At 45.6% G+C, this 25,034-nt stretch overlaps 1 protein-coding gene across 1 annotated transcript in view; it reads right to left on the reverse strand.

The window, feature by feature from the left end:
- Nucleotides 1–25,034, reverse strand: part of LOC145410959 (uncharacterized) — a 164,388-nt gene that overhangs the window by 9,419 nt on the left and 129,935 nt on the right. Inside the window, exons 12-15 of the mRNA XM_080281014.1 lie at nt 12,526–13,992; nt 7,811–7,894; nt 5,204–5,447; nt 1,906–2,042 (exon numbers count right to left, since the gene is read on the reverse strand). Coding sequence (XP_080137140.1) covers nt 1,906–2,042; nt 5,204–5,447; nt 7,811–7,894; nt 12,526–13,992 — 1,932 coding nt within the window. The remainder of the gene's footprint in view (nt 1–1,905; nt 2,043–5,203; nt 5,448–7,810; nt 7,895–12,525; nt 13,993–25,034) is intronic.

Below are 25,034 nucleotides of genomic sequence, written 5' to 3' on the forward strand. Positions count from 1 at the left end.
AAGCTTGTTAGTATTCTGGTACCATTACCAGAACTCTCCTTGACCCTAGTCACCCTTTGGCTGGACAAAGCTTAGTATGTGCAGCATTAAAGCTTTCACTGTGGTTGGTGCATTTAGGTATTATATTAAGCAAACACCAATCTTTTTTTTTTTTCAGCTGAGAAAGATTAACAAACTCTCCCAAGTGAGAAGATGTATGGGATTAGGGGAGAATGTAAGGGGCTAAAGGAACAGCATGTCAGAATGAGAAGGTAAAGCAAGTTATGGAAGAGAAGAATGCATAAAGTGACTGAATGGGAAAGAAATGGGTTAAGGATGTGGAAAGGCAGATGAGAGATCTGTATGTTGAGATAAAGAGGAGAGATTAATGAGAAGGAGCAAGAAAAGAGTGAATGAGAAATTAGGATGAAACCCTTGTGTAAACTGGAGATAATGCAGGGAACTGCTTTGGAAGGAGGAAGTTAAAGGCATGGCATAGGCTGGACATGAACTACCACACTCATAAAGATTCACAATTTCCAGTTCCGTGGCTAAAGTAATAGGCACACAAGCACACCTGACAGGCACTGCACTTGCAGAGATATAGGTGTGCTTGGGGCGCATTATGTAAGCTTTCTGAGCTTTGTAGCACAACACTGGAGAACAATGAAAACTCTAAGTAATGGGCAAATGTGAAGTACTCCGATGTCCATGGCAGCTGATGCAAGAGACAGAGACAGTGAGTGAGGTGGGAAGTGAAAGGAGAGGGTGGGTGGTGGGGGGATGCATGGGGTTCACAAGCTCCTCCCACACATATCTATGTCACAACCCTGCTAAGTCTGTGGTGGGAAATGATGAGCTTCTCAAATTTTCCACTCATGCCAAATCATTTTCTTGCAACATTGGATTTTCGTGCTCACATCGCATAATTTGGGTCTAAATTGCCCATTCTGGTATCATGTGTTTTTTGTGTAGCAGATGCTCATGTAACAGGACCTGCCTGTACAGTATATAGGACAGTGGAGACTGGAGTGCGCTTAATGAAGGAAGGGCTTGAAAACTGCCTGTACTTTTGTTTGTCAATGAAACCATCCTGTTTAGTGAAGATGAATGGGGGTTGAAAAGCTTGATGAATGAGCTTAGAATTGTAAGATATGAAATTTAAAATGGACTGTAGCACAGCAAAGTTATGGTCAATGAGAGAAATGAAGTCATGGCTTGCATAGTGAATCTAAATGTTAAATAAAGAGTGTGAATGTCTTAAAATATTTAGGTAGCTTGATGAGCAAGGACAGCAGTTTAGAGGATGAAGTACAAGAAGGGTACAACAGGAAAGAAAGGTTGCAAGTACTGTACTGTACACTGCAGGCAGAGATAAGGAACATGGAAGTGAACATGGAAATAAGGATGTCACTGCACGACAGTAATGTGATCATTACTCTAACAACAAGTCAAAGAGAGTAGAGTGGAAATTAGTTACCAGAGCAGAGCATGTGGAATTATGTCAAGAGACAAACACACAGACAAATGAGGAACTGAAGCAGCAGTGTTATGTTGATATAGATAAGCTGGAAAGTGTTGGGAGAAGTACCCAGTGATGGGTTGACTGTGTGGTGAGAAAATAAGAATGAGTCTGACTAGCAGAGTGTTAAGTGAGTGATGTGGATGGGAAGATGTAAAGAGGAAGACTCAGGATGAGGCGGAGGATAGGAAAGAGAGGTATATGAATAAGTGTGAGGTGAGCTACAGGAAGTGCTGCCTGAGGGTGGGGGACAGGGTGACCCTGTGGCATTTTGTTATATGAATGAGGGTGGAGTGACCTGGAGGAAGGGCAGCCAGACAGCAGAGGATAGGGTGAGTTGGAGGTAATTTTTTTTTGTCCCCTTCTTTCAGGATTAAAGCAATTGCTGACAGATCTTTGGTTACCTTAAACTTAAGTGCATGAGGGTCATAGGGTGAAGGGTGGCAATCAACCAGGGCTCGGGCTCGGCCAATGAAGGGGCCGGTGTAGGGCTCAGCCTCCTCTCCTGACAGGCTCGATCGATTGCTGCCAGATGCACCAACTGCAAGGGAACAGATTGAGCTTTAGTCTATTCTATATCACTTCTGTTCTAACATGACAAAGATCCGCAACTCCTTTCATCTCAGCTCATAGCCATGTGCAGTCAGACTGGAGGGTTAATATACCCCTGTAACTATTTACCTTGTAGTAGGTGGGGGCACTCACCATCCACTCACATAATGTAGTGCTGCTGTCAGGTGTCTGCCCTTTCCTCTCCTCCATCTTTCTTTCCTTCCATCCTCTTCTGTCTTCCTTTCCTTCATTCTTTCATTGTCCTTCTGCCTATGGGTGACTTTACACTCCCTCTTCTTTCATTCCTTCATTCTTTCCTCTTTCTTCTGCCTGTGGGTGACTCTACACTTAGTGACAAACCAAATGGTTTCCTGTACACCAAGAAACCATTTACTGTGCTGGGTGGTAACCATATAACCAAATTTTGGCGCCTGGTAGTTTAGTGGGTAATTATTGTGCTCCAATCGGATTGAGCCAGTGAAGGTTTATATCCAAGGGGTGGTTGGGGTTTATTGCTCATGTAATGCCAATCAGGGATGAGTGAGGCTGGTCACTCTCATCTTAAATGTCAGGAACAACTTTCCTACCCAAGTACTTAAACGTACTCATATTTTCCAATTCCTCACCATCCAACCTCGCTGTACATTCACTAACTTCATCTCTCTCAAGGACCATCACTTTACTCTTCCCTACATTCACCTTTAGATTCCGTTTCTTACACACTCTCCCAAACTCATCCACCAAGTCTTGCAGCTCCCCTTCGTCTTCACTCAACAACACAGTATCATCTGGAAACAACAGTACAGGGAGTTTCCAAACACTATCCTCTCTCACCAGGACCACTCCAACATCCACTACCCTACCTTGTACCTCTTTTATTACCCCATCCATGTACAGATTGAACAACCATGGAGACATGACACATCCCTGTTTCAACCCAACTTTCAAAGAGAAAAATTCACTTAGTTCACCATCCACACGCACTGCAGCCTTCGCACCATCGTACATACTCTTCACAGCATTCAACAACTTCTCATCTACTCCATATATTCTTAACACTTTCCACAATCCTTGTCTATCCACCCTGTCATATGCTTTCTCCAAATCCATGAAAGCCACATACAACTTCTTTCCCTTCTCTAGAAACTTTTCCACTGAAGATCTAAGAATGAATATCTGATCTACACAACCTCTTCCCTTCCTAAAGCCCCCCTGTTCTTCTCCAACTAATTTCTCTGTTCTTTCTCTAACTCTGTCAATAAGTATCCTACCATACACTTTTCCTATTATACTAAGAAGACAAATGCCCCTTTGATTACCACACACTTCTTTTTCCCCTTTTCCTTTGTACAAGGGAATAATTATACCTGACTTAGAATCCTCCAGGACTCTACCTTCCTCTCAGGCCAATCTGCACATCTTCCACATCCATTCTACTACTATCTCTCCCCCATGCTTTGGCATTTCACCACACACTCCATCAATTCCTGGGGCTTTCCCCAATTTAACTTTCTTCATTGCTTCCACAACTTCTATCCTACTGATTTCTTCCTGTCTTCTCACCTCCCTCCTTCTCCCAGCCATTCCCCAGCCACTTATACTCGCATTACTTCCATCCTCTATGTTCAACAATTCCTTAAAGTGTTCTCTCCATCTGCTCACTTTTTCTCCCTTCTCCACTAGTAATCTACCATTTTTATCTTTCACTCCCCTGCTAACTTCACTTCTACCCAGTCTTACTCTTTTCACCTCTTTCCAGAACATTTTCTTACAGCCCTCCACTTTACACTCAAATTCCTTCCAAATTCCTCATCCACTCTCTTCTTACTCTCTCTTACTAATCTTTTCACCTCTCTCTTTCTTTCTACATATAACTCTCTCTTCCGCCTCTCAACTTCTTCCACGCCCCTATTTCTCATCCATTCATTGTATGCTTTCTTCTTTTGTGACACAGCCTGTCTCACCTCTTCACTCCACCACGCTGTTCCTTGCACCCCCCTCCGTCTTCTCTTCCTTCCACACACCACATCATATGCTGCACATATTTCTTCTGTAAATATCCTACACACACCTTCCACGTCTCCTATCTGCTCCAATTCATATTTGCCTAATTGTTCCTCCACATCTCTCTCTCATACTCTGCCTTTTTCTCATCCTCTTGTAACCTTTCCACTCTCCTTGCAACTACTCCTTCCTCTCATCTTTCCCTTCTTCTATTCCTCCATCTTACTTGAATTCTAATTCTGGCCACCACCAAGTTGTGGTCAAAAAGTCCACTCTCCCAACTTCTATAAGCTCTTGCACTCTCACTTACCTTATTTCTTTTATTCATATATTATTTGGTATAAGAATAGGGCATAGGGCTTATTTCAATGGATAAAATCAGTGGAAAGTTCCAGAGAAGATTTACTTAGCGTAGCACAGCCGGGCAGGCAAAAGGAGAGGGTAATGGAGGGGAGGTAGGGAGGGGAGTCAAGAACGAGGAGAAATGGCTAAATTGTCAACAATGGATGGGAATCCAGATGAGATTAGGAGTGCTGACTAGTGTTGGACATTGGCAGTACTGATAGATGATACAAGCCACCACTTGAAAGCCCAGGCGAATTCAAAATAACACAGAATCACAAAAGTGCCGCCCCGTGGTATGATCCCTTGCTCCTAAGCATCACGAAAGTGACGCCCCGCGGTTAAGGGCTTAAAGAAATAACTGACACATTCAAATGCTAGCATGAGTTGTGTCAACTCTGATGAACAATGGCATGTTATATGAAAAGTGTTTCGATATTAATTACAACTTCACAGTGAAAATATCTTGATTTAAAGCATGTTAAATAAGGCATTACTGTATTTGAAGTCAGGTATTAAAGAATTTCGATTTATGAACTCTGAGTTATAGAACCACTCTCAGACCCAATTAAACTCACAGGCTGGAGAGACAATGCAAATGGCTTCTTGGGCTACAAGAAATCATTTGGCTTGCCATTCACTGTGGAATCACCTGAACGTATCACTATATGATGCTGAAGGACAAGAAAATATGGAGGCAACCTGAAAAACAGGGTGATATGGAGGCAATCTGCTTGTGACTACACCTTCTGGGATTGAGGCATCTGGACATAAACAGAAAGATGGAACAAACATTATTCTTACCTAAAGGAACAGTAGAGGAAGGAAGGCTCTCGTAGGAGGCAGCAGAAGGCGGATGTGGTCGGGAGGGAATGGCAAGGGAGGAGGCGGAGGCTGCGTGGGTGGGTGGAGGCTTGGTGGCATCTGCAGGGAGGGGGCCTGGTGAGCTGGAGGTGCTGCCACGAGGGCTCTTGAGCCGCGAGATCTTCTTCTGCATGTCCCGCCTCAGTCCACGCATGCGACCCACCAAGGAGGCAGATCCGGTATGCTGCAATGGGGCCATCATCATCATCATCATCATCATCATCATCATCATCACCATCATCCTGACCTCTCTTTCCATGCCCCAACAAATATAATTTTTTTTTTTATAATTTGCTATCAGACAGCTAAAATATTCACCACATCTCTCACCTACATGTTTCATCCTCATCTTTTAGCACACTACCATCCACATTGAATTTTACCACCCACCCCTTCTGTCACATTCTGTCTTTTTCCTTAATGCATCATTGTACAGTACATGGCAGGTGGTGGCAACCATCCTTCACTCATCTGATGTGCTGCCTACTTCTTCCATAACCTTTATTATTATTTTTCTGTGTCTGTACTACTCTCTTTCTGTTTCTCTCATCCTTCCTGTAACTTTTATTAGTCTACTTTCCATTTTTTTTTTTTTATGTGTCCGACTCTGGGTATAGGCTTCACAGCCTGCTCCCAAGGTCCAACAGTTCTCCTACATACCAACATCTCTACATGTCACCACTTCTGTGCTAACACTCACCATCCATATTGAATACATGCTAGGGCTATCTCATACAGGACTGGTATATTGGTATTAGCAGGGGTACTTTTATGACATGTCGGAGGATCTTCTGGTAGATCAGTAAAGCCTGATTCAAAGAAATTCAAATCCTTAAACTGTTCCCTGCCCCAGCCGGGATTCGAACCTGGGTCTGTTAGGACGGCAGGCCACATCTCTACCGATTGAGCCACCGCCTCCCCGAAACTGGTGGCTCTACACTGCGTGACAAGCCAAACAGTTTCCTATAATCCAGGAAACTATTTACAATGCAGGGTGGTAATCATATTACCATATAACTGGGTAATGTAGAGTCTACCATAGTGTCCCCACTAACAGAATGGAGACACACAAACGTGGTGTCCATCTGCTGGGAACCAAACCTCCACACTCTTCGCAGTGCCTCAGTTTGGAGGGATGCTGTCTACTGCAAGGGCACATCAGTTCACTGCACAGGACTGCACTGCAGAGACAGTTGCTTGCCTGTGGTTGATCGGTCTGCTTGGCAAGACAACTGGCGTTAATCAACAACAGCTGTATAATAGTATTTACTTTTAATCATCTTCATTTATCTATCTGTCTATTACCAGATGCCTTAATCCTGTAATGAGTGGCCACAAACAAACTCCCTCCATGTCACCCAGTCCCTCACCATGTCAATGCCCTGCTCCCAGTTCACACCCTCCTTTCTCATATACCTCTCCCCTCCATCTCTCCAAAATCATCCTTGGTCTCCCCCTCCCTCTCCCCACCTCCACCTCACTCACATACACTGTCCTTGTTAGTCTCTCGTTCTCCATCCTCTCCACATGGCCAAACCACCTCAAAGTATTTCTCCTAAAACTTTCTATCACATGCATTTCACTGCCCTGCTCCCAGCTCACACCCCCCTCTCTCATATACCTCTCCACCCCATCCCTCCATCTCATCCTCGGCCTCCCCCTCCCTCTTCCCCCCTCCACCTCACTCACATACACTCTCTTCGTCAGTCTTTCACCCTCCATCCTCTCCACATGGCCAAACCACCTCAGTGTGTTCCTCATAACGCTTCCTATCACATCCACATCCACACCACAACGCTCCTTTATATCCTCATTCGTCAGCCTGTCTCTCCATGTGACTCCACAGGCTCCTCTTAAATAACTCATTTCTAACCTACTCCCACAAATATACCCCATCCATACTCCCAATCTCTCACCTCCCCATTTAGTCTCAGTTATTCCACATACATCCACTTTTGCACCCTCAAGCACCTGGAAAATCTCTCTCTCTCTTTCAACTCATCATTCACACCAATTACATTCCATGTCGTAATCTATGCCATGTCCTTTGTTCGGTCCTTAGTCGTCACCTGTTGGTCAGTCCTGGTCCTAGGCTTCTTGTTTGTATTTTTACTCGGTTGTTTTCAGGGGAGGGGCACCAACCGTCCGCCAACCCATCTGCTGTAACATTGGGAACATGTGTTGGTTGGCTATAGGGTTACCACCCTGTGTTGTAAATGTTTTCCTGGTTTGCAGGAAATAATTTGGCTTGCCGCTCATTGTGGTCACGCAAAGTGGGTGGATGATGGGTGTCCCCACCAACCACATCTTCATACTGATCACTAAACTTTCTTCTGCATACACACCACCCATTCACTACCTGTTTTTTTTTTTTTTTTATCATCTGCTTTACTCTCTGTTTTAAACTTACCACCTCACAAAAAGAAATCACCCAGCCAAATAGAAGTGAGGTGTTACACATCAACCATCCTGCCAATTACTTCAATAAACTGCACACACAATTGATGATAAGTTTGTGAATCCAGATAAACTTGCCTCCTGACTCACCTCCAGATCATCATGTTCCTCGTAGTCGGAGGAGTGGGATGGGGAATGGCCATCTTCACTTCCACCACTCACACTGCTCCGGCTCTGAAATACATCATCATCATCATACAATCATCGCTATCATGATCATCATCATACAATCACCTCTATCATCATTATCATCATCATCATTATCATCAACCTTATACTAATCATCTTCAACATCAGTCAGTATCATACAACAATCATCATCATCAGCATCATCCAGACCTCCTTTCCCACCCTAGGGCAGGGTGAGGAGTAGCAATGTCCAGACAGCCCAAATCTGCCCAGTCCAATGGGCCACACTTCCATTCACTCATCATTCAAGCCCCCAGAATCGTGGCTCTATTAGAAACGCCAGAAACATTCACCATGTTTTGTAGTTTCCAACAGTGTCAATCTGAATGCTGCCATGTTAAAAAGCGGTGCCAAATCCCTGATCATGCACATTCATCCAGCCAGCTCGATCTCTTGTCAGTTCCCTAGCCTCACCGACCCCCAAACCTCTCTTCCTCACACACTCATCCACCATATCTCTCCGCCTTCTCCTTGGCCTACCTCACCTCCTCCCTCCTTCAAATTCACTCAGATATGCCTTTTTCACCACTCTACTGTTATCCATTCTCTCCACATGACCATACCACCTCAGTACACTCTCTTCTATTCTGGTGTCCACCGACTTCATCACTCCACAGCTTTCAAGAGTCACATTATTTTGTATCCTATCCACCCTCTGTACTCCACATACATTCCTCAGCAGTCCCATCTCCACTGCTCTTACTCTTGACTTTTCATTTTCAAGCCACACCATAGTCTCACATCCATATGTTAAAGTTGGCACTAACACTCCTTCATGTAAGCCTTGTACAGTTGCAACACTCAAGCCTCTGTTTCTTATCAAGGCCCTCACTGCACCAGCTACTTTTCTTTCTTGTGTCACTCTACTTTCAACTTCTTTTGCACATTTTCCTCTCTTTTCTATCATTGTACCCAGGTATTTGAACTCTCATCAATTCCAGTCTCTCTCCATTCACTGTAACATCGCACTGGGATTATATTCAAACTCATCACCAGCATCATCAATTATCATCATCATCAAGTTATCTTCCACTTTTTATTTTTGTAATAACAGAACAGAGGAAGGAAAAAGAAATTAATAAAAAAAATACTATATACACCTGATTACTGGCATCCTCCATTCATAAAAAATCTGTAACAGTCATGAATGCTACCAGATGCCAGCATAGCACAAGGGAAGGCATGGAGAGGGGGCACAATGGACGCAACTTCGTCTGAGTATTCGCCATAAAAGTATCTGTAAAATAATGCAAGGGAGGCAACATTTTTTCTTACTTGTAGGGGAGGTAGATTATGTATAATAGCAGGGGTATTAATAATTCCAACAGCTTTGTTCTGAATTTTGTCTAGTTGTGTTAGTGCAACCTCTCCACATCCATTCCACAAGGGAGAACGATATTCTAGCTGAAAGCGCACATGACTCTGCTAAATTATGGCTAACTGCTGGTCAGTTAAGAAGTTACGAATTCTGTACAATAATCCACGTTTCTTTGAGGCGGTTTCAGCAAGTGATCTGACATGAGAACTTCTTACTTACTTAAGAGTTTTACCCCTAATGAATAGGGGACCGGGCCCTATGTTAGCCCGGTCGGAGGTTCTGGTCTTTTATGACACGAGAAGTCCAGCTGAGGGCATTGTTAAATGAAACACCAAGAATTTCAGTACTTTTGGAGATTGGAATATTAGTAGCACTGAAGGTAATACACGAATCTGGCACAATCTGTCTATTACTAAATCGTATATATTTGGTTTCACTAGCATGAGACAAGGTCATTTTGTCACCATTCAGTAATCTTAGGTAAGTCTTGATTTATGGAGATGGCTGCAATGAGGTAAGAGTTAGAGATATTAAACTTTGGGGATGGGTGTTTGAGTGTGAATGAACTGTGAAGTGTTGAGTCATCTGCATATGAATGGATGAGATTGTGGGTGACAGCCGGTGTTGAGTGGAAATTGGAATATACATCATCTACTTTTACTCTTATTTTTCTGTCTACCAGGAAAGCAGAGGAACAAAAGATGTTAGTCCATAGCAAGGGAGTTTGGATAGCACGGAACGGTGCCTACACTCTGTCAAAAGCTTTAGAAATGTCAAGGGCTACTGCATGAGTTTCTCTATGTTGGTCAATTGATTGATGGATGGTATGAGTCTGGAGACTGAGTACATCAATGGTTGATCTTTCATCACAAAAACCATATTGTCTATCACTAATTAAGTTGTTGGATTCAAGGTGTTTAACTCTGTGCTTAATATTTACAATTTCAAATACTTTACTAGGAGAAGATGTGATAGCTACTGATCTGTAATCAGAGGTGTCAGAAGAACTTCCTTTCTTTGGAACTGGGTGGATATTTGCTACTTTCCATGAATTAGGGAATGAAGAAGTACGTATGAATAGTCTGAATAATTTGGCCAGAACTGAAGCAAGTTCTGGAGAGCACTTTTTCAAAACGCCTCCCAGTCGCTCTGTCACCCACCATTTGACTACCCTCCCCCAACTCACTCCCCTCTCCCTCATATACCTCTCAACTCCATCCTTTCACCTCATCCTCAGTCTTCCGCTCCCTCTCCCTCCCTCCACTTCACCTACTTACACCCTCTTAGTCAGTCTTTCATTCTCCATTCTCTCCACATGTCCAAACCACCCCAGTGAATTTCTCCTAATTTTCTCAACCACATCCACCCACAACGTTCCTTCACTTCTTCATTCATCAACCTGTCCCTCCATATCACTCCACATGCTCCTCTCAAGTAACTCATTTCCACTGCTCTCACTCTTGACTTGTTCTCCTCTAGCAAGGTCCACGCCTCGCTTCCATACGTCAGGGTAAGGATCACAATACTATCCTGCAGTAACTTCTTAACTTCCATACTCACCTTCCTGTTTCTCATCACTGTTTTCAGCGAACAAACAACCTTCCTTCCCTGCTGTACCCTTTCAAACACTTCATCCCCAAAACTTCCATCCTTACTCATCACACTACCCAAGTACTTGAATGCACTCACATTCTCCATATCCTCACCATCCAACTTCACTGTGCAGTCTGTGACTTCAATCCTTCAAACACTATAACTTTACTCTTGTTTACATTAACTTTCAGATTCCTCTTCATGCACACTGTCCCAAATTCATTCACCAAACCTTGCAACTCCCATTCATCTTCACTCAGCAATACCGTATCATCGGCAAACAGCAACACCGGAATCTTCCATAACTCACCCTCATTCATTAGAGCCACCCCAACATCCACTGCCCTACCTTGCATCTCCTTTACAACCCCATCCATGTATATATTAAATAAATCTTTCCTCCGCCTCTCTTTCGGATCACCCTACGAGTACGTTCTACCTGGTTATAACAAGTATTCCTCAATTCCCTCCTTATCCTCCCCCCGAAAAAAAAAAAAAAATGGTAATAGACTGTATCCAGATATTACTCTCTTCTACTCAGCTTTTTATTAAATGTACTTTACTTAGGTCTGTAGCCTATACATGCTTCCAAAACAAAAGACGAGAGAGAGACGACAGGACTCTCTCTCTCTCTCTCTCTCTCTCTCTCTCCTCGAAGTAGGGACTCGTTGCACCTCTTCCTTAGCTATTTGTTTCCCATATTACAACACAACATTCATTTATGCTAGTCGTATGGTTTTAACAGACATGTAAGAGGATCCTGTGGTATAATGTGCAGAATGAATCGCTAAGGATGAGGTGTTACGGAATCAAAGCTAAATACATTGGCAACCCTCGGGAGCTAAAAGTTGTATACCAACGCGAAGGTAATAAGAGAGAGAATTTCTGACAAACAAACATTGACCACAAGCAGCAGGAGCAGCATCAATATAAACAAGTAAACAGCGACTCCAGACAACAGTGTGTGTGTGTGTGTGTGTGTGTGTGTGTGTGTGTGTGTGTGTGTGTGTAATTCACCGGGTCGGTCAGGATCACTTGATGGTCGTGATCGTCAGCTTTTACCCTCCCGGAAGGGAGCTGAGAGCTCATATGGTCCGATCTAAGGGCAAGGCTGTGACCTTCACAAACGCACACACCCGTCCCCTTGCTCAAGGGGGACAGTAACCACCCACTTCGTCAGTGAAACTTTTCGCAACCTGAGCGAGGCGCGAACTCCCGTCTACCAGATGGCAAGCGAGAACGCTACCACTGCGCCAGCGAGCGGTGTGTGTGTGTGTGTGTGTGTGTGTGTGTGTGTGTGTGTGTGTGTGTGTGTGTGTGTGTGTGTGTGTGTGTGTGTGTGTGTGTGTGTGTGTGTGTGTGTGTGTATTTACCTATTTGTATTTACCTATTTGTAGTATACAGGAATTGAGCAATGCTCGTGTTGTCCTGTCTCCATATCCACATTTATCAAGTCTACCTTTACACACATGAATGTTTTTCTCATGCACCACCTCTTTGTCTGAGTCGTTCTAAATATTTAAGAATATACCTAATTGTGATATACACGGAATGTACTATGCTCGTGGGTTTCCGTCGCTGTTTCTCAATAAGTCGAATTTAACTTTAAACTCGTTTGTGTGTGTGTGTGTGTGTGTGTGTGTGTGTGTGTGTGTGTGTGTGTGTGTGTGTGTGTGTGTGTGTGTGTGCATAACTGTAGACTCACAGGACGCGGTGAGGGTGAGGGTGTGGGTGTGTGGATGTAGGCCAGTATCCTACCCAGCACCCCACTCTTCCTCTTGCCCCCTCTTGTCTCCTCTTGTGGGTCGGGGCGGGGGTGGGGTGGGGTGACACAGAGTGCGGGTGTCCTGCCGTGGGTAGTGCGCCGTGCCACCCGCTGCTGTTTCTTGCACCAACCCACAGAGTGGTGCGAGGGGCGGGGAGGCGCCAAGGTGCAGCGAGGGGACAGAGACCCCCGCCGTCGGCCGATCCCTGAGCCTCGTGAGGATGAGGACACAATGCTGCTGGGCCGGGCCCCCCCTACCCCCTCACCTCCAGGGGCCAGCACGTCCCCGTAGAATGTGGAGGTGGGGGTGGTGGCCTCCCCATCCCCACCCACCATCAGGCGGGAGAGCCGCTTCACCCACCACGGCAGCTTCTGCGGCTTCTCTAGCACGCTGAGTCGCTTTATGTCCAAGCCGCCTTTCACGCCCACAACGGCCTCCGTCAGCAGCCGCGGCAGCAGGTCTGAGCGCCGCCACTTGTGTTTGTGTAATTTGTCAGTGGCGGTGGGCGGTGGGTGGCGGAGGGTCACCAGGGGCGTTGGGGGGTCGCTACCCTCCTTCGTCGCTTCCCTGTCGTTCGCGCCGCCCAACATTGCACTGGTCATGGCCGGGTCAGCGTCTGAAGCAGGCACGGTGAGGAGTGTGTGGCACTGGGAGGGTCGCCGTGGCGGCGGGCGTGATGGCCGCGTCTTCCATCGGCATGACCCGCGGCGGGAGGTGCGGCGGCGCAGGGAGGCGGCGCGGACGAGGCGGTTGTCCCACACCCACGACACCTGCAGCAGCAAGTCAGGCGGGACCAGGCTGGGTGGCTCGGTTTGGCACCTGGCTGTCCGCCGGGACGGGGCCACGGGTGTTGGCACGTGCCGGCCCCGCCCCTCCCTGCCCCGTCCACCCCTCCTGGGGCAGGTGAGGGCAGCAGGACGATGGTGTGCCACCACAGGGACATCAGTGGCTGGGGTACTGTGAGAGGCGTCAGCATTGGCACGGGGTGAGGACGAGGTGACGTCAGCGGTAAGGGTAGGGGGCGGGGACGGGTGGGGCGGGGTCGGGTCACAGGGCTGGGAAGGGGCCAGGTTACAGCTGGAAAAGGACTCGGACGAAGCGAACGACGCTGACGAAGAGCAGTACGAAGAGCGAAGCGAGGCAAAGCTCAGGTTCAGGGAGTCATCACTGCCCTCGCCATCGTCAGACTCGTGTGTGATAGTTTCAGGCGCAACCATGGCACTAACCCTCTCCACCTGGCCCTTAGCCCTCACTCCTTGGCCCTCAGCCCTCTCCACCAGGCCCTCTGCCCTCTCCACCAGGCCTTCAGTCCTCTCCACCTGGCTCTCAGCCTTTTGCAGCCCTGCCACACCCTTCACATGGCCCTCAGCGAGACAGAGCACGTTGAACATGTGCGGTAATGACGCCTACACCTTCAGCTGAGAGAAGCAAGTATGTCCGCGTGGGGAGCATTACACAGGTGTGGAGATGAGGGAAGGGGAAGGGAAGGTGGAGGGAAAGGGGAGGGAGAAGGAGGGGAGAAGGGTACTCGTGTGTAAGAGAGGGGAACTGATACGTGTGGGGTTGTAGCCTATTACGTGTGAGGGAGAGGGACTGGTAAGTGTGGAGGAGGAGGAGGACTGGAGTAAAGGAGGGAGACTTAGTGTGGGGGAGGGAAACGGTAAGCGTGTGGGGAGGGGGACTTAACAGTGGGGGAGGGGAACCAGTAAGTGTGGGGGGGAGGAATGGGGCAGGGAGAGGGGAGATGACGTGTGAAGAATGGGGTGGGGGAATGTGTGACGAAGGTTGGGGGAGGGGGAAAGGAGGAAGGAATGACGTATGATGTAGCTTTAACCAGGAGTTGTTTTAAAGTGGTTAACGTGATCTAGTTTCCTTTACGATATCGATTCCATAAGCATCAGAGATATCTTCCCTTTATGTTCTATCGTTACATCTTATTTTCCATATTCTTAATTTTCTATCTTATCATTACATTTTCTTTACTCTCTATTTTCTTTAGTTTTAAATTCTGTTACTCACATTTTACTTAGTTTCGATTTTATTTTCCTTCTTTCACTTCATCTGCCTCGCCTTCCACTCATCTTTCTCATCAGACTTCTGTTGCGGCATTTTTCACCGCTTTTCTTTTTCTTCCTTCTGCTGTTTTTAATAACATGCTCATCCTTCTACACCAAAGAACGTCGCACTGTTAGTTTCTCCTCCTCTTCCTCCTCCTCCTGCTGCTGCTGCTTCTCCTTCCTCTTTCCCTCTAATGCCAGTAACTACCGGTACTTTTCGAAGACGTTTCTACATTTCCTCTGTCCTTAACCACACCTGTATGTTCATTTCTCGGTTCTCACAAACACTTTTATTACTACCAAAGTTATCACCCACTTCGCCGACACCTTCCCTCTTCTCTGTCCATACACACACATCTATGTCTACTGCCTGGTCGTTCCGCTAGCCAACATCCCGTCAGCACTACACACACGCAAGTTGGCACACAGCACTACACATACTTTGGCAAAAACGACACACCTCAAATAAAGTCTGTTAAGTGACAATGTGTAGGTCGTCACGTGGTTGTTAGATGATATAACTGTTCATGCTGCGGTAGCTGTTGTGGCAGTTGCTGTGGCTTCCCTGTTGCGGTAGTAGTAGTTCTGGTAATTGTGATGATTCCTGTAATTGTTGTGGTAGCTGCTGCGGTTATGGTGGTTCCTATAACTTCTGTGGTAGAGTGGTGGTAGCCGTGGTCGCTTCTGCGACTAGTGGTAGTTGTGGTGGCTTCCGTATTGTAGTAACGTAGTTGCAGTTCTGGTAGTTGTGGCAGCTCCTGTAGCTATTGTGGTAGTTGTGTCAGTTAGTCTGGTAGCTGTGGTAGTTTTGGTAATTGCTGTAGTAGTGCGGTAGTTCTGGTGAAGCCTTTAACTTATAATAGCTGTGGTAGTTTAGGTCGTGCCTGCGATGGTGTGGTAGTTACTGTAGTTGTGGTAGCTACTCTAACTGCGATAACTTTGGCGTTCAAATGACTCCAGTGTTTCTGTCTGAATTTAAAACTTTTCATGTTCAAACCAACCACTAATTATATTATAAAGTTTCAGCACTGTATACGAACGGTAGGAATTTGGCATTATAAATACAATTCTATGATAAAATTTCAGCACTGTACACAAACTGTAGAAATTTAGCATTATAAATACATAAATAAACTACAGACCAATCACTATTTCGTCATTACTTATAGTTCGTTTAACTCTTCGTCCACCTTAACCTGGCCCAGATTTTCGTTCTTTTGCAGCCTCTTTCACGTAGATTAGCAGCTGAAAAAAAGACAGTGCAACAGTTCTACATCCTTTCCACGGCACTAGTATCATCTTATCGTGTTCATCTCTTTTTACAACTTAGCATTCATGGCGATGTGAATTCTTGGTCAAGTGTAGGTAAAAGAGGTATATCAAACAATGAACTTTCAGTGTTTGTGAGAGAGATGTGTTCTTTCTTCCCCTCTACATCAAGTCATCACTTAATCATTCGGATTAATTACATATACGAAGGACTTTGCCATCATGAGAAAGGGTTAGTCCTTGTTATCACTCTCTCCCTTCGAGAAAAGGTCTGATCCTGCAGTGGAATTGATAGGCAGACGATGAACTTGATGGAAAAGTCGATGAACTTGATAAACAGACGATGAACTTTTTGCCTGAGAGCTGGATGTCAATGTTTTTTCTTACCTAGTATTCTAATCGGTACTTCACTCTTTACGCCTTCTTCTTCTCTTGCCAATAAATATTCTTTTTCCTTGCCAATAAGCCTTTTTCTCCTTGTCAATATGCTTTCTTTCTCCGTCAGTAAAATTTTCTCCTCTTGTCAATAAGCCTTTTTTCTTTTTTTTTTCTTTTTTTGGTCAATAGGCCTTCCTTCTCTTTGTCTTTTTTCCCTAGTCAGAAAGACTTTTTTTTATTTTGTTATTAAGCGTTTTTCCTTCTCAGTCAGTCTTTTTTCCTTGAGTTTCACAAAGCAATCAAACACGGGATAAACAGACACGCTAAAAAAAAAATCTAAACATCAATACCCTGTATCACCTTCAGTTAAATTACTAATACAATGAACTTTCAGCCTTTAGGCCTTGTTTCCCTTGAGTTCCAGCCAGCATTCAACCACACACACACACACACACACACACACACACACACACACACACACACACACGATTAAACTGACCAGAATCCTGTATGATCACTTACACAATTAATTTAACTAGTAATTAATTTAACTAGTAACTGTCTTTCAGCCATTTCCTCACGTCAACAAGCCTCTTTCAGTGTTCCTTCCAGCACTGCACTACGGTATAAACAAACGCACACAGCTCATTGGCACGGAGTTGTCAACATGTACGAAATGCCAGTCTGTCCTAGATACATAAGCACTTTGCGAATCAAGTAATCTTCACCCCAGATTCAAAATTCGCGAATATCTTAGGTCGCGGTGTTGCCCTGCTGTTGCACACTAGTAGAATGTTGATATGTACTGCTGTGGAGAGTGTGGCGTAGGCAGGGAGAAGGGAGCGAGAGGAAAAGGGTGAGACACACCGCTTGGCAGTGAGGTACACTGGCACACCTCACACTGACACCCTCCCTCCCTCACTCTACCTACACCTCCCCTTCCCCCTCACTCTTCCCCTCTCACACACCTTCCCAACCCTTCTTCCTCTCCCCTCCCTCCGTCAATCTCCCTACACTTGTTCTCCCTCCCTCTCCCCATCCTTCTTTTCCTTGCAACTGCTTTCCCTCCCTCCTCCTATCAACCTACCCTTCACACATTCTACTCACCCTCCTTCATTCCTTCCTTCCTTCCTTCCTCCCTCCCTCCCCTGCACCTGCATTTGGCACTTTACATCTCTCTTTCTTTTAGTGTCATTTCTCCCCTCTTCCCAGCTCTCTCCCTCCCCTTCCCTCCCTTTTGCACTCCCCTTCTCCTACCTACGTTACAATATCATTCATCTCTCTCTCTCTCTCTCTCTCTCTCTCTCTCTCTCTCTCTCTCTGATGTCTTACTCCCGTGGGACGTGGCAACAAACAAATCGCCTCCATGTCACCCTATTCTCCGTCATCGGGCTGCTCTCTTTTTCTAATTTACATCCTCCTCCCTCTTATACTTCTCCACCCCACCCCTCCATCTAATCCTTGGCCCTCCCATCTCTATATCATTCACATACAAAGCCTGGTCAATCTCTCATCCTCCACAGGGGAAACCACCTCAAGGCACTTCTCTCAATGCTTTCCAACACATCAATACCACAATGCCCCTTCACTTCCTCATATGTCAGTCTTTCCATATAACTCTTGTCTACTTATACGGCCGTCCTAGCAGGCCCATCTGAATGTGAACCCCATAGAATGCAGGCTGAAGTTACGTACCCACCTCCTGCAGTTCATGCTCCTCCTTTAGGGCATAGGGAGGGAACTGAGGGACGTTTATATGAGCAGGCAGTGGAGCCACCCAGGCATTATCAGTGCCACCATAAGAAGGCGTCCCTCTCCAGCATACTGATGCAGTCCTGTATGTACAAACTCTTGGTGGCGTATGACACTTCGTAACACCCTTTTCTCAGCGATCTGGGTGATTGTACGCTTACTGACAAACTGGTTAACTGACTGATTACATAAAAATAAAATTATGGCGGCGTAACAACACGGGTCACTGTCGCCGTACGTGATATATATACATAAAATATAATAAACAAAGCTATTAAATATAACCATCTACACAGTACCACCGTTGTTCCCACCTTGAGAGGATTAACAGTATCAATAGGCCTACTAACACTCAGGCTCCTATAAATTAACTTGTCTCTCTATCTATAGCCAGACGCCTTAGTTCCGTAAGGGATGGCCACAAACAAATCGCCTCCATGTCGCCCTGTCCACCGCCATTTCGATGCCCTCCCCCCAACTTAAAACCCCCTCTCATATACCTCTCTATTCCATCCCTTCATCTCATCCTTGGTCTCCCCTTCCCTTTCCCCCTTCCACCTCACTCACGTACAATCTCCTACTTAGTCTCTCACTCCATCCTCTCCACATGGTGAAGAATACTTGAGTTATTCCAACCATGAGAAGGCTAAGATGAAGTGACGAGTTGTGTGCGCAATGGCAGGGGAAGGGAAGAAGGTCAGGGAGTCGATCTGAGACAGGATTTTGCCTGTCTGTGGTAAATAAATATCCCAAACCATTACTTATTATCACAGAGGAACGCGTTCACATACTGGCACCAATATAACCGGGCAGCTCCACGACCCGGTTATACGAATGTCCGCTACTCTCCCCTCTATCCCCCAAAGGGAGGATGGTGGCCTGCGGAAGAAGGGAAACTCAGGCCAGCAGTCCACCAGGTTCACGTTCGGAGGAGCCTGGGGTTGCAAAACAACAAAAACAACTACTGCTACTACTGCTACCAGAACCACCATAAGTATATACCGTATTTTTGCTTGTTTTTCGTACGCTGTCACTTCAATACTCGTATTCACTCTGATTAGACTGTAAAGAATTTGGAACCTGTACCGGTAAAGAAATAATTATATAAAAGCAATGCTATAAAGGATTTAAGCATAGCAAAGTTTATATATGTCGCCAGAACTATTTTTATTTATGTGTTTTTTATATCCCTTTACAACGCTGCTTGCCTTTTGTAATGACAGGTGCATTATTGCCTGTTTCTCTGTCTGTCTGTCTGTCTGTCTGTCTCTCTCTCTCTCTCTCTCTCTCTCTCTCTCTCTCTCTCTCTCTCTCTGGCAGATGGTGTATACAGAGCAGCAGTCTTCATGTTCAGGCACAGCCGGGGAAGGTAGTGTGGGGAAACGTTGTTAAGGGAATGGATACGGGGCCTTCCGGTACTGGCACGGTAATATCCCATTGTTGCTTAACCCTGGTTTGCCTGGCCGAACGGCCCCGTCGACCACAGGTAAGCAACTGGTTATGTGGGGCCGTCCGACAAGCGCAGTACAGTACATACAGCGTGCAGGGACCCGGCACCTCCTTGTAGTACACACAGCCTCAGCGGGATGGAGGCAGAGTCCTTTCCCATGGCAGGGTGTAAGTAATTTTTTTTTTTTAGGTGTCCGACTTTTGGCATAGGCCTCACAGCCTGCTATCAAGGCCCAGCAGTCCTCCTACATACCATACACCTCTACATGTCACCACTTCGGCGCTAACACTCACCGTCCATATTGAATACATGCTAGGGCCGCCTCATACAGGACCGGTGTATTGGTATTAGCGGGGTATTTTTACGTGTCGGCGGGTCTTCGCTCCTCCCAATGTGGAAAGTGCTATCACGTGTAGGTTCCTAGTCTATGGCAACATGTAATTGGATGCACTGTAGCGTAAAAAAGAAAAAATCACGTGACGGTTGGATGGATATAATAGCAGGAAATTTTTTTGACAAATGCATGAATTTACCTGGTGCCGCACAAGAATAAACCACTCTGTACTAGTATGTGATTCTTCATGTAATTTCGAGGACTATAACATTGACAACATATGCACTCACAGACACAGGGTGGCCTATATATGACAATGCTTTGTCCATGTTTCAGAACTATAACTCTGATAAGAGGGCCGATACATTTTATACTGACTCTACACAGCCATACACACAGGTGCAGGCATATACACAAACACACACACACACACACACACACACACACACACACACACACACACACACACACACACATCCGTATCATACTGTAAATATGATGGATAGGATCTAAAAGCAGAAAAGAAAAGAAAAAAGGTAAATTACAAAAGTAGAAAAACTATGATCGCATTACCCACACCACCCATAACTTTATCCTATTACACTTTAGAGTCCTATAGTGCGTTTACTCTATGCTGGCAATGATTCCCAACCCCTCACAGCTTAGGTGATGACCAAGGGTATGCTTACTGGTAGGGAAATTTGACTAGAAACCATGAAGATCCATTCGTGCCTCATAATTATGGGAGTTCCACCACCATGTAGTACTCGAGTCGTGACCCTAGTTCCGTCACATGAAAACTAACCGGCTACAGTGTAATTATATGTGTATTCTTTGTTCCCTTTGTACTTAGGTATGATAGGACGGGTTCTCCCCACTACAAGGCTATAGTCATGTATTACTGACTTACGCGGTGGTGAAAAAAAAAAAAAAAAAAAAAAACATGAATGGATGGGGGGAGGCAGGGGATGAGATGGAGGGATGGTGTGGAGAGGTATATGAAAGAGGGAAGTGGGAGGTGCGGGGAGGGCAGTGAAATGGCGGGGGACAGGGCGACATGGAGGCGATTTGTTTGTGGCCACCCCTTATAGGTTCAAGGCGTCTGGCAATAGACAGACAGAGATGGATGGCTGGATCGATAGACAGGCAGATACTCATACAAAACGAGATCTAAATGTGATAGAAAGATAAATAGATTTACTGATATTTACAAAGACAAACAGACAGACCTATTTAGATATACACACATCGGATACTAGGCTACACATAATACGCTGTCAAATAAGGAAAATCTGGTACAAGAGAGAGAAAGAGAGAGAAAAAAAAGTGACCGAGACGAATTAAAATTGAAATAGGAGGCTTCGTGGAATCCCCAGTAGCGAATTAATTATTTACTGATTTATATATTTATTATGTATCAGTCTATTAATTTATTGCATTACGTTAACATTCTCCTGTACGTGATTTAGATCGCTTTAATATCGACGAAGTTTAGATCAATAACATAGAAGAGTTTGCTGGAGTGCAATTTGCAAAATCAAGCGCTCAGGGAAAGATGTTACGAAATCTTGAAGGTCAAAGGCTACACTTTTGTGCATACGTAGCTAAAAGAAAAAAAATTGTGTGTGTGTGTGTGTGTGTGTGTGTGTGTGTGTGTGTGTGTGTGTGTGTGTGAAGGGGGGGAGAGGCGCTTATAAGTTACCTGAGTGTGCATTGCGGTAAAATATTCTTACCTGCCAACTGACGCCTTTGTGTGTGTGTGTGTGTGTGTGTGTGTGTGTGTGTGTGTGTGTGTGTGTGTGTGTGTGTGTGTGTGTGTGTGTGTGTGTGTGTGTGTGTGTGTGTGTGTGTGTGTGTGTGTGTGTGTGTGTGTGTGTGTGTGTGTGTGTGTGTGTGTGTGTGTGTGTGTGTGTGTGTGTGTGTGTGTGTGTGTGTGTGTGTGTGTGTGTGTGTGTGTAAGGGCCGATGGCCAAGGTAAATGTGTTTTGTTTCCTCACGACAAAGAATAAAGGGTGTAGTGAGCAATTAAGGGCAAAAAATGTAGTTACTACGGAGGTTGAAACAAGAGAGAGAGAGAGAGAGAGAGAGAGAGAGAGAGAGAGAGAGAGAGAGGGAGAGAGAGAGAATGGTTAGTAGTTATAATTATGCCTTCCTGCTGTTCTTTCGTCTTCCAGCTCCCCCCCCCCCTCTCTCTCTCTCTCTCTCACCGATGACCAAGATATTGTGGTTTCTCAGCTATCGTATTTGCCCCTCATTATTTTCGCCATTTAAAGTGAACCAAGAAATTGAACCTCGTCTCATGACGTAAGATACTAACATGATATTTCATTTTCCCTCTATTTCAATCTATCTATCTATCCATCCATCTACCTATCTACCTACCTATCTATCTACTGTACAGCCGGACGCATTAATCTCACAGGGGATTAACAGGTACTACAGAAAAAAAAAATCACTTACGGTCCCGCGCATGACCAAAAATCTTTCCGTCAGAGTGCATGATAAAGCGACGCCACTCGCGCGAATCGCCTGCATGACCCACCGCAGCAAAAGTCCACAATCTGACCGCATAACCACCCCGATGACTCGCACACCAGATAACGGACTGGCTAACTGACCGACTGACTGACTGACTGACTGATTGGCTGACTGCATGGGAACTGGGCCTCGTCCTAACCGTCATAAATGAATTGTGTGTGTGTGTGTGTGTGTGTGTGTGTGTGTGTGTGTGTGTGTGTGTGTGTGTGTGTGTGTGTGTGTGTGTGTGTGTGTGTGTGTGTGTGTGTGTGTAGAGAGAGAGAGAGAGAGAGAGAGAGAGAGAGAGGGTGGGTGTCAAGTGACATGGAGGTCACAGGTCACGAGGGTTGAGGTCAGGTCACCCACGACACACACACACACACACACACACACACACACACACACACACACACACACACACACACACACAAAACCTGTTACCATAAAATCCACCACTGTTTGACAGACAGAGACAGATAGACAGATAGAAAGACTGATAGATAAATAAACAAGCAGACACATAGGAAGACAGATAGATGGATGGACAGAGATAGACATAAGCAGTCAAATATAAGCTCCGTTACCATCACCGTACTAACTGAGTTATGAGGTGATATTCTTAGTGGCTTTCGAGACTGGGTAACACTTTCCACTTATTGAGCCATTCTGCACATTACACTTCGTTATCCTTTTGTAGGTTATCGACGAAAGGTATGTTGATTCTAAAAGGCATAAATAACACACAAGAGAATGATAACGTGCGCTACGCGATATAAATCGCTGAGAAAGATGGACTACGAGACTTTCTCTGTCCCATAATAATACAGGCAATACGCAGAGACGGGGGGCAAAGAAGGCGAGTATGCACAGAAAGCGTGTGCACACAGAAGGCGAGTGTGCATAGAAGGGGACAGAGAAGGACAGTATGCACAGACGGGGAGTATGCACAAAGGCGAGTATGCACAGAAGGGGAGTATACAGAGAGGGGTAGTATGGACTGAAGGGGAGTATGCAAAAATGGGCAGTATGCACAGAAGGGGAGTATGCAGAGCGGGACAGTATGCAGAGATGGGGAGTATGCACAAAAGGCGAGTATGCACAGAGTGGGAGTATGCACGGAGGGGGAGTATGCATGGAGGGGCAGTATGCAGAGAAGGGGAGTATGCAGAGAGTGGCAGTATGCACAGAAGGGGAGTACGCAGAGAGGGGAAATATGCACAGAAGGGGAGGGTTGGTCCAGGTTGCACTGTATTACATCACTAGACCAGGAAGTGAAGCTAAACACGGAAAGAGAACTCCGGGAGGTGGGGAATGGGGGGTGGCGAAATATCAATAGGGGTGGGGGCAAAAAAAAAAAAAAAAAAAAAACCGGAGTGGAGGGTGGATATAATGCTTGGAATAATACGAATAACTGAGTTAGGAATGGACAATGAGTAGAGACAGGGACGGAGAAGGAAGAGAGAAGTAGGAAAACTCTGTATGAGCTGGAAGAGAAGGGAAATGGAGAGATGGAGAGAGAGAAACGAAAGGGAGAGAGAGAGGGGGGGGGGTCAGGGTGAACCAGATATCAATTCCACAAGTTCACTACTAGTCTTTCTACTTCCATTATAAACATACTACTACTACTACTAGCACACCAACCACGACTTATACTACCACCAACATACCAACCAAGACTAATGTCACCACCACAACCACAACTACCACCATCACCACAACCACACCAACCAATCACAACTACTACCACAACTACACCAATTACCACCACCACAACCACACCAACTACCACCACCACAACCACATCAACTACCACCACCACAACCACATCAACTACCACCTCCACAACCACATCAACTACCACCACCACAACCACATAAACTACTAACACCACAACCACACCAGCTACAACTACCACCACCACAACCACACCAGCTACAAATACCACCACCACAACCACACCAGCTACAAATACCACCACCACAACCACACCAGCTACAAATACCACCACCACAACCACACCAGCTACAAATACCACCACCACAACCACACCAGCTACAAATACCACCACCACAACCACACCAGCTACAAATACCACCACCACAACCACACCAGCTACAAATACCACCACCACAACCACACCAGCTACAACTACCACCACCACAACCACACCAGCTACAAATACCACCGCCGCCACCACCACTACACCACTTCACACACCCCAACCAATCAAATTCATCGTCTCAGCCTTCGCATTCTAGGAAAATTCTACTCACAACCACAACAAAAATTAAAGCAAAAAAGAAAGAGATAATTACAAAACAGCTGCCAGTCAAGATGGTGTCAGTATCTATTCTGAATCAACTTTTGTATTCCCACTTCCACACCAACACCCACACCAGCAGACTGCGCCGTTTCTCCTTACACTTTCACCTATCTATCCTTCCTCTTTCACCCACCTCTTTCCACTCTCACCTACTATATCCTTCTGCTTTCAACTGCCTCTCCTTCCGCTTTCATCTATCCTCCTACCTTCATCTATCTATCCTCCTACCTTCATCTATCTATCCTCCTACCTTCATCTATCTATCCTTCCACTTTCATCTATCTGTCCTTCCACTCTGATCACCGTATTGAAGTGTCTCAACCAACATTATAACACGAAGGACAATCACCAACATTACGAATAACATT

This window comes from Coenobita brevimanus, chromosome 87 (assembly GCF_032717465.1).
Source record: "Coenobita brevimanus isolate Jiangsu-jjx chromosome 87, ASM3271746v2, whole genome shotgun sequence".
In the NCBI taxonomy this organism is placed as follows: domain Eukaryota; kingdom Metazoa; phylum Arthropoda; class Malacostraca; order Decapoda; family Coenobitidae; genus Coenobita; species Coenobita brevimanus.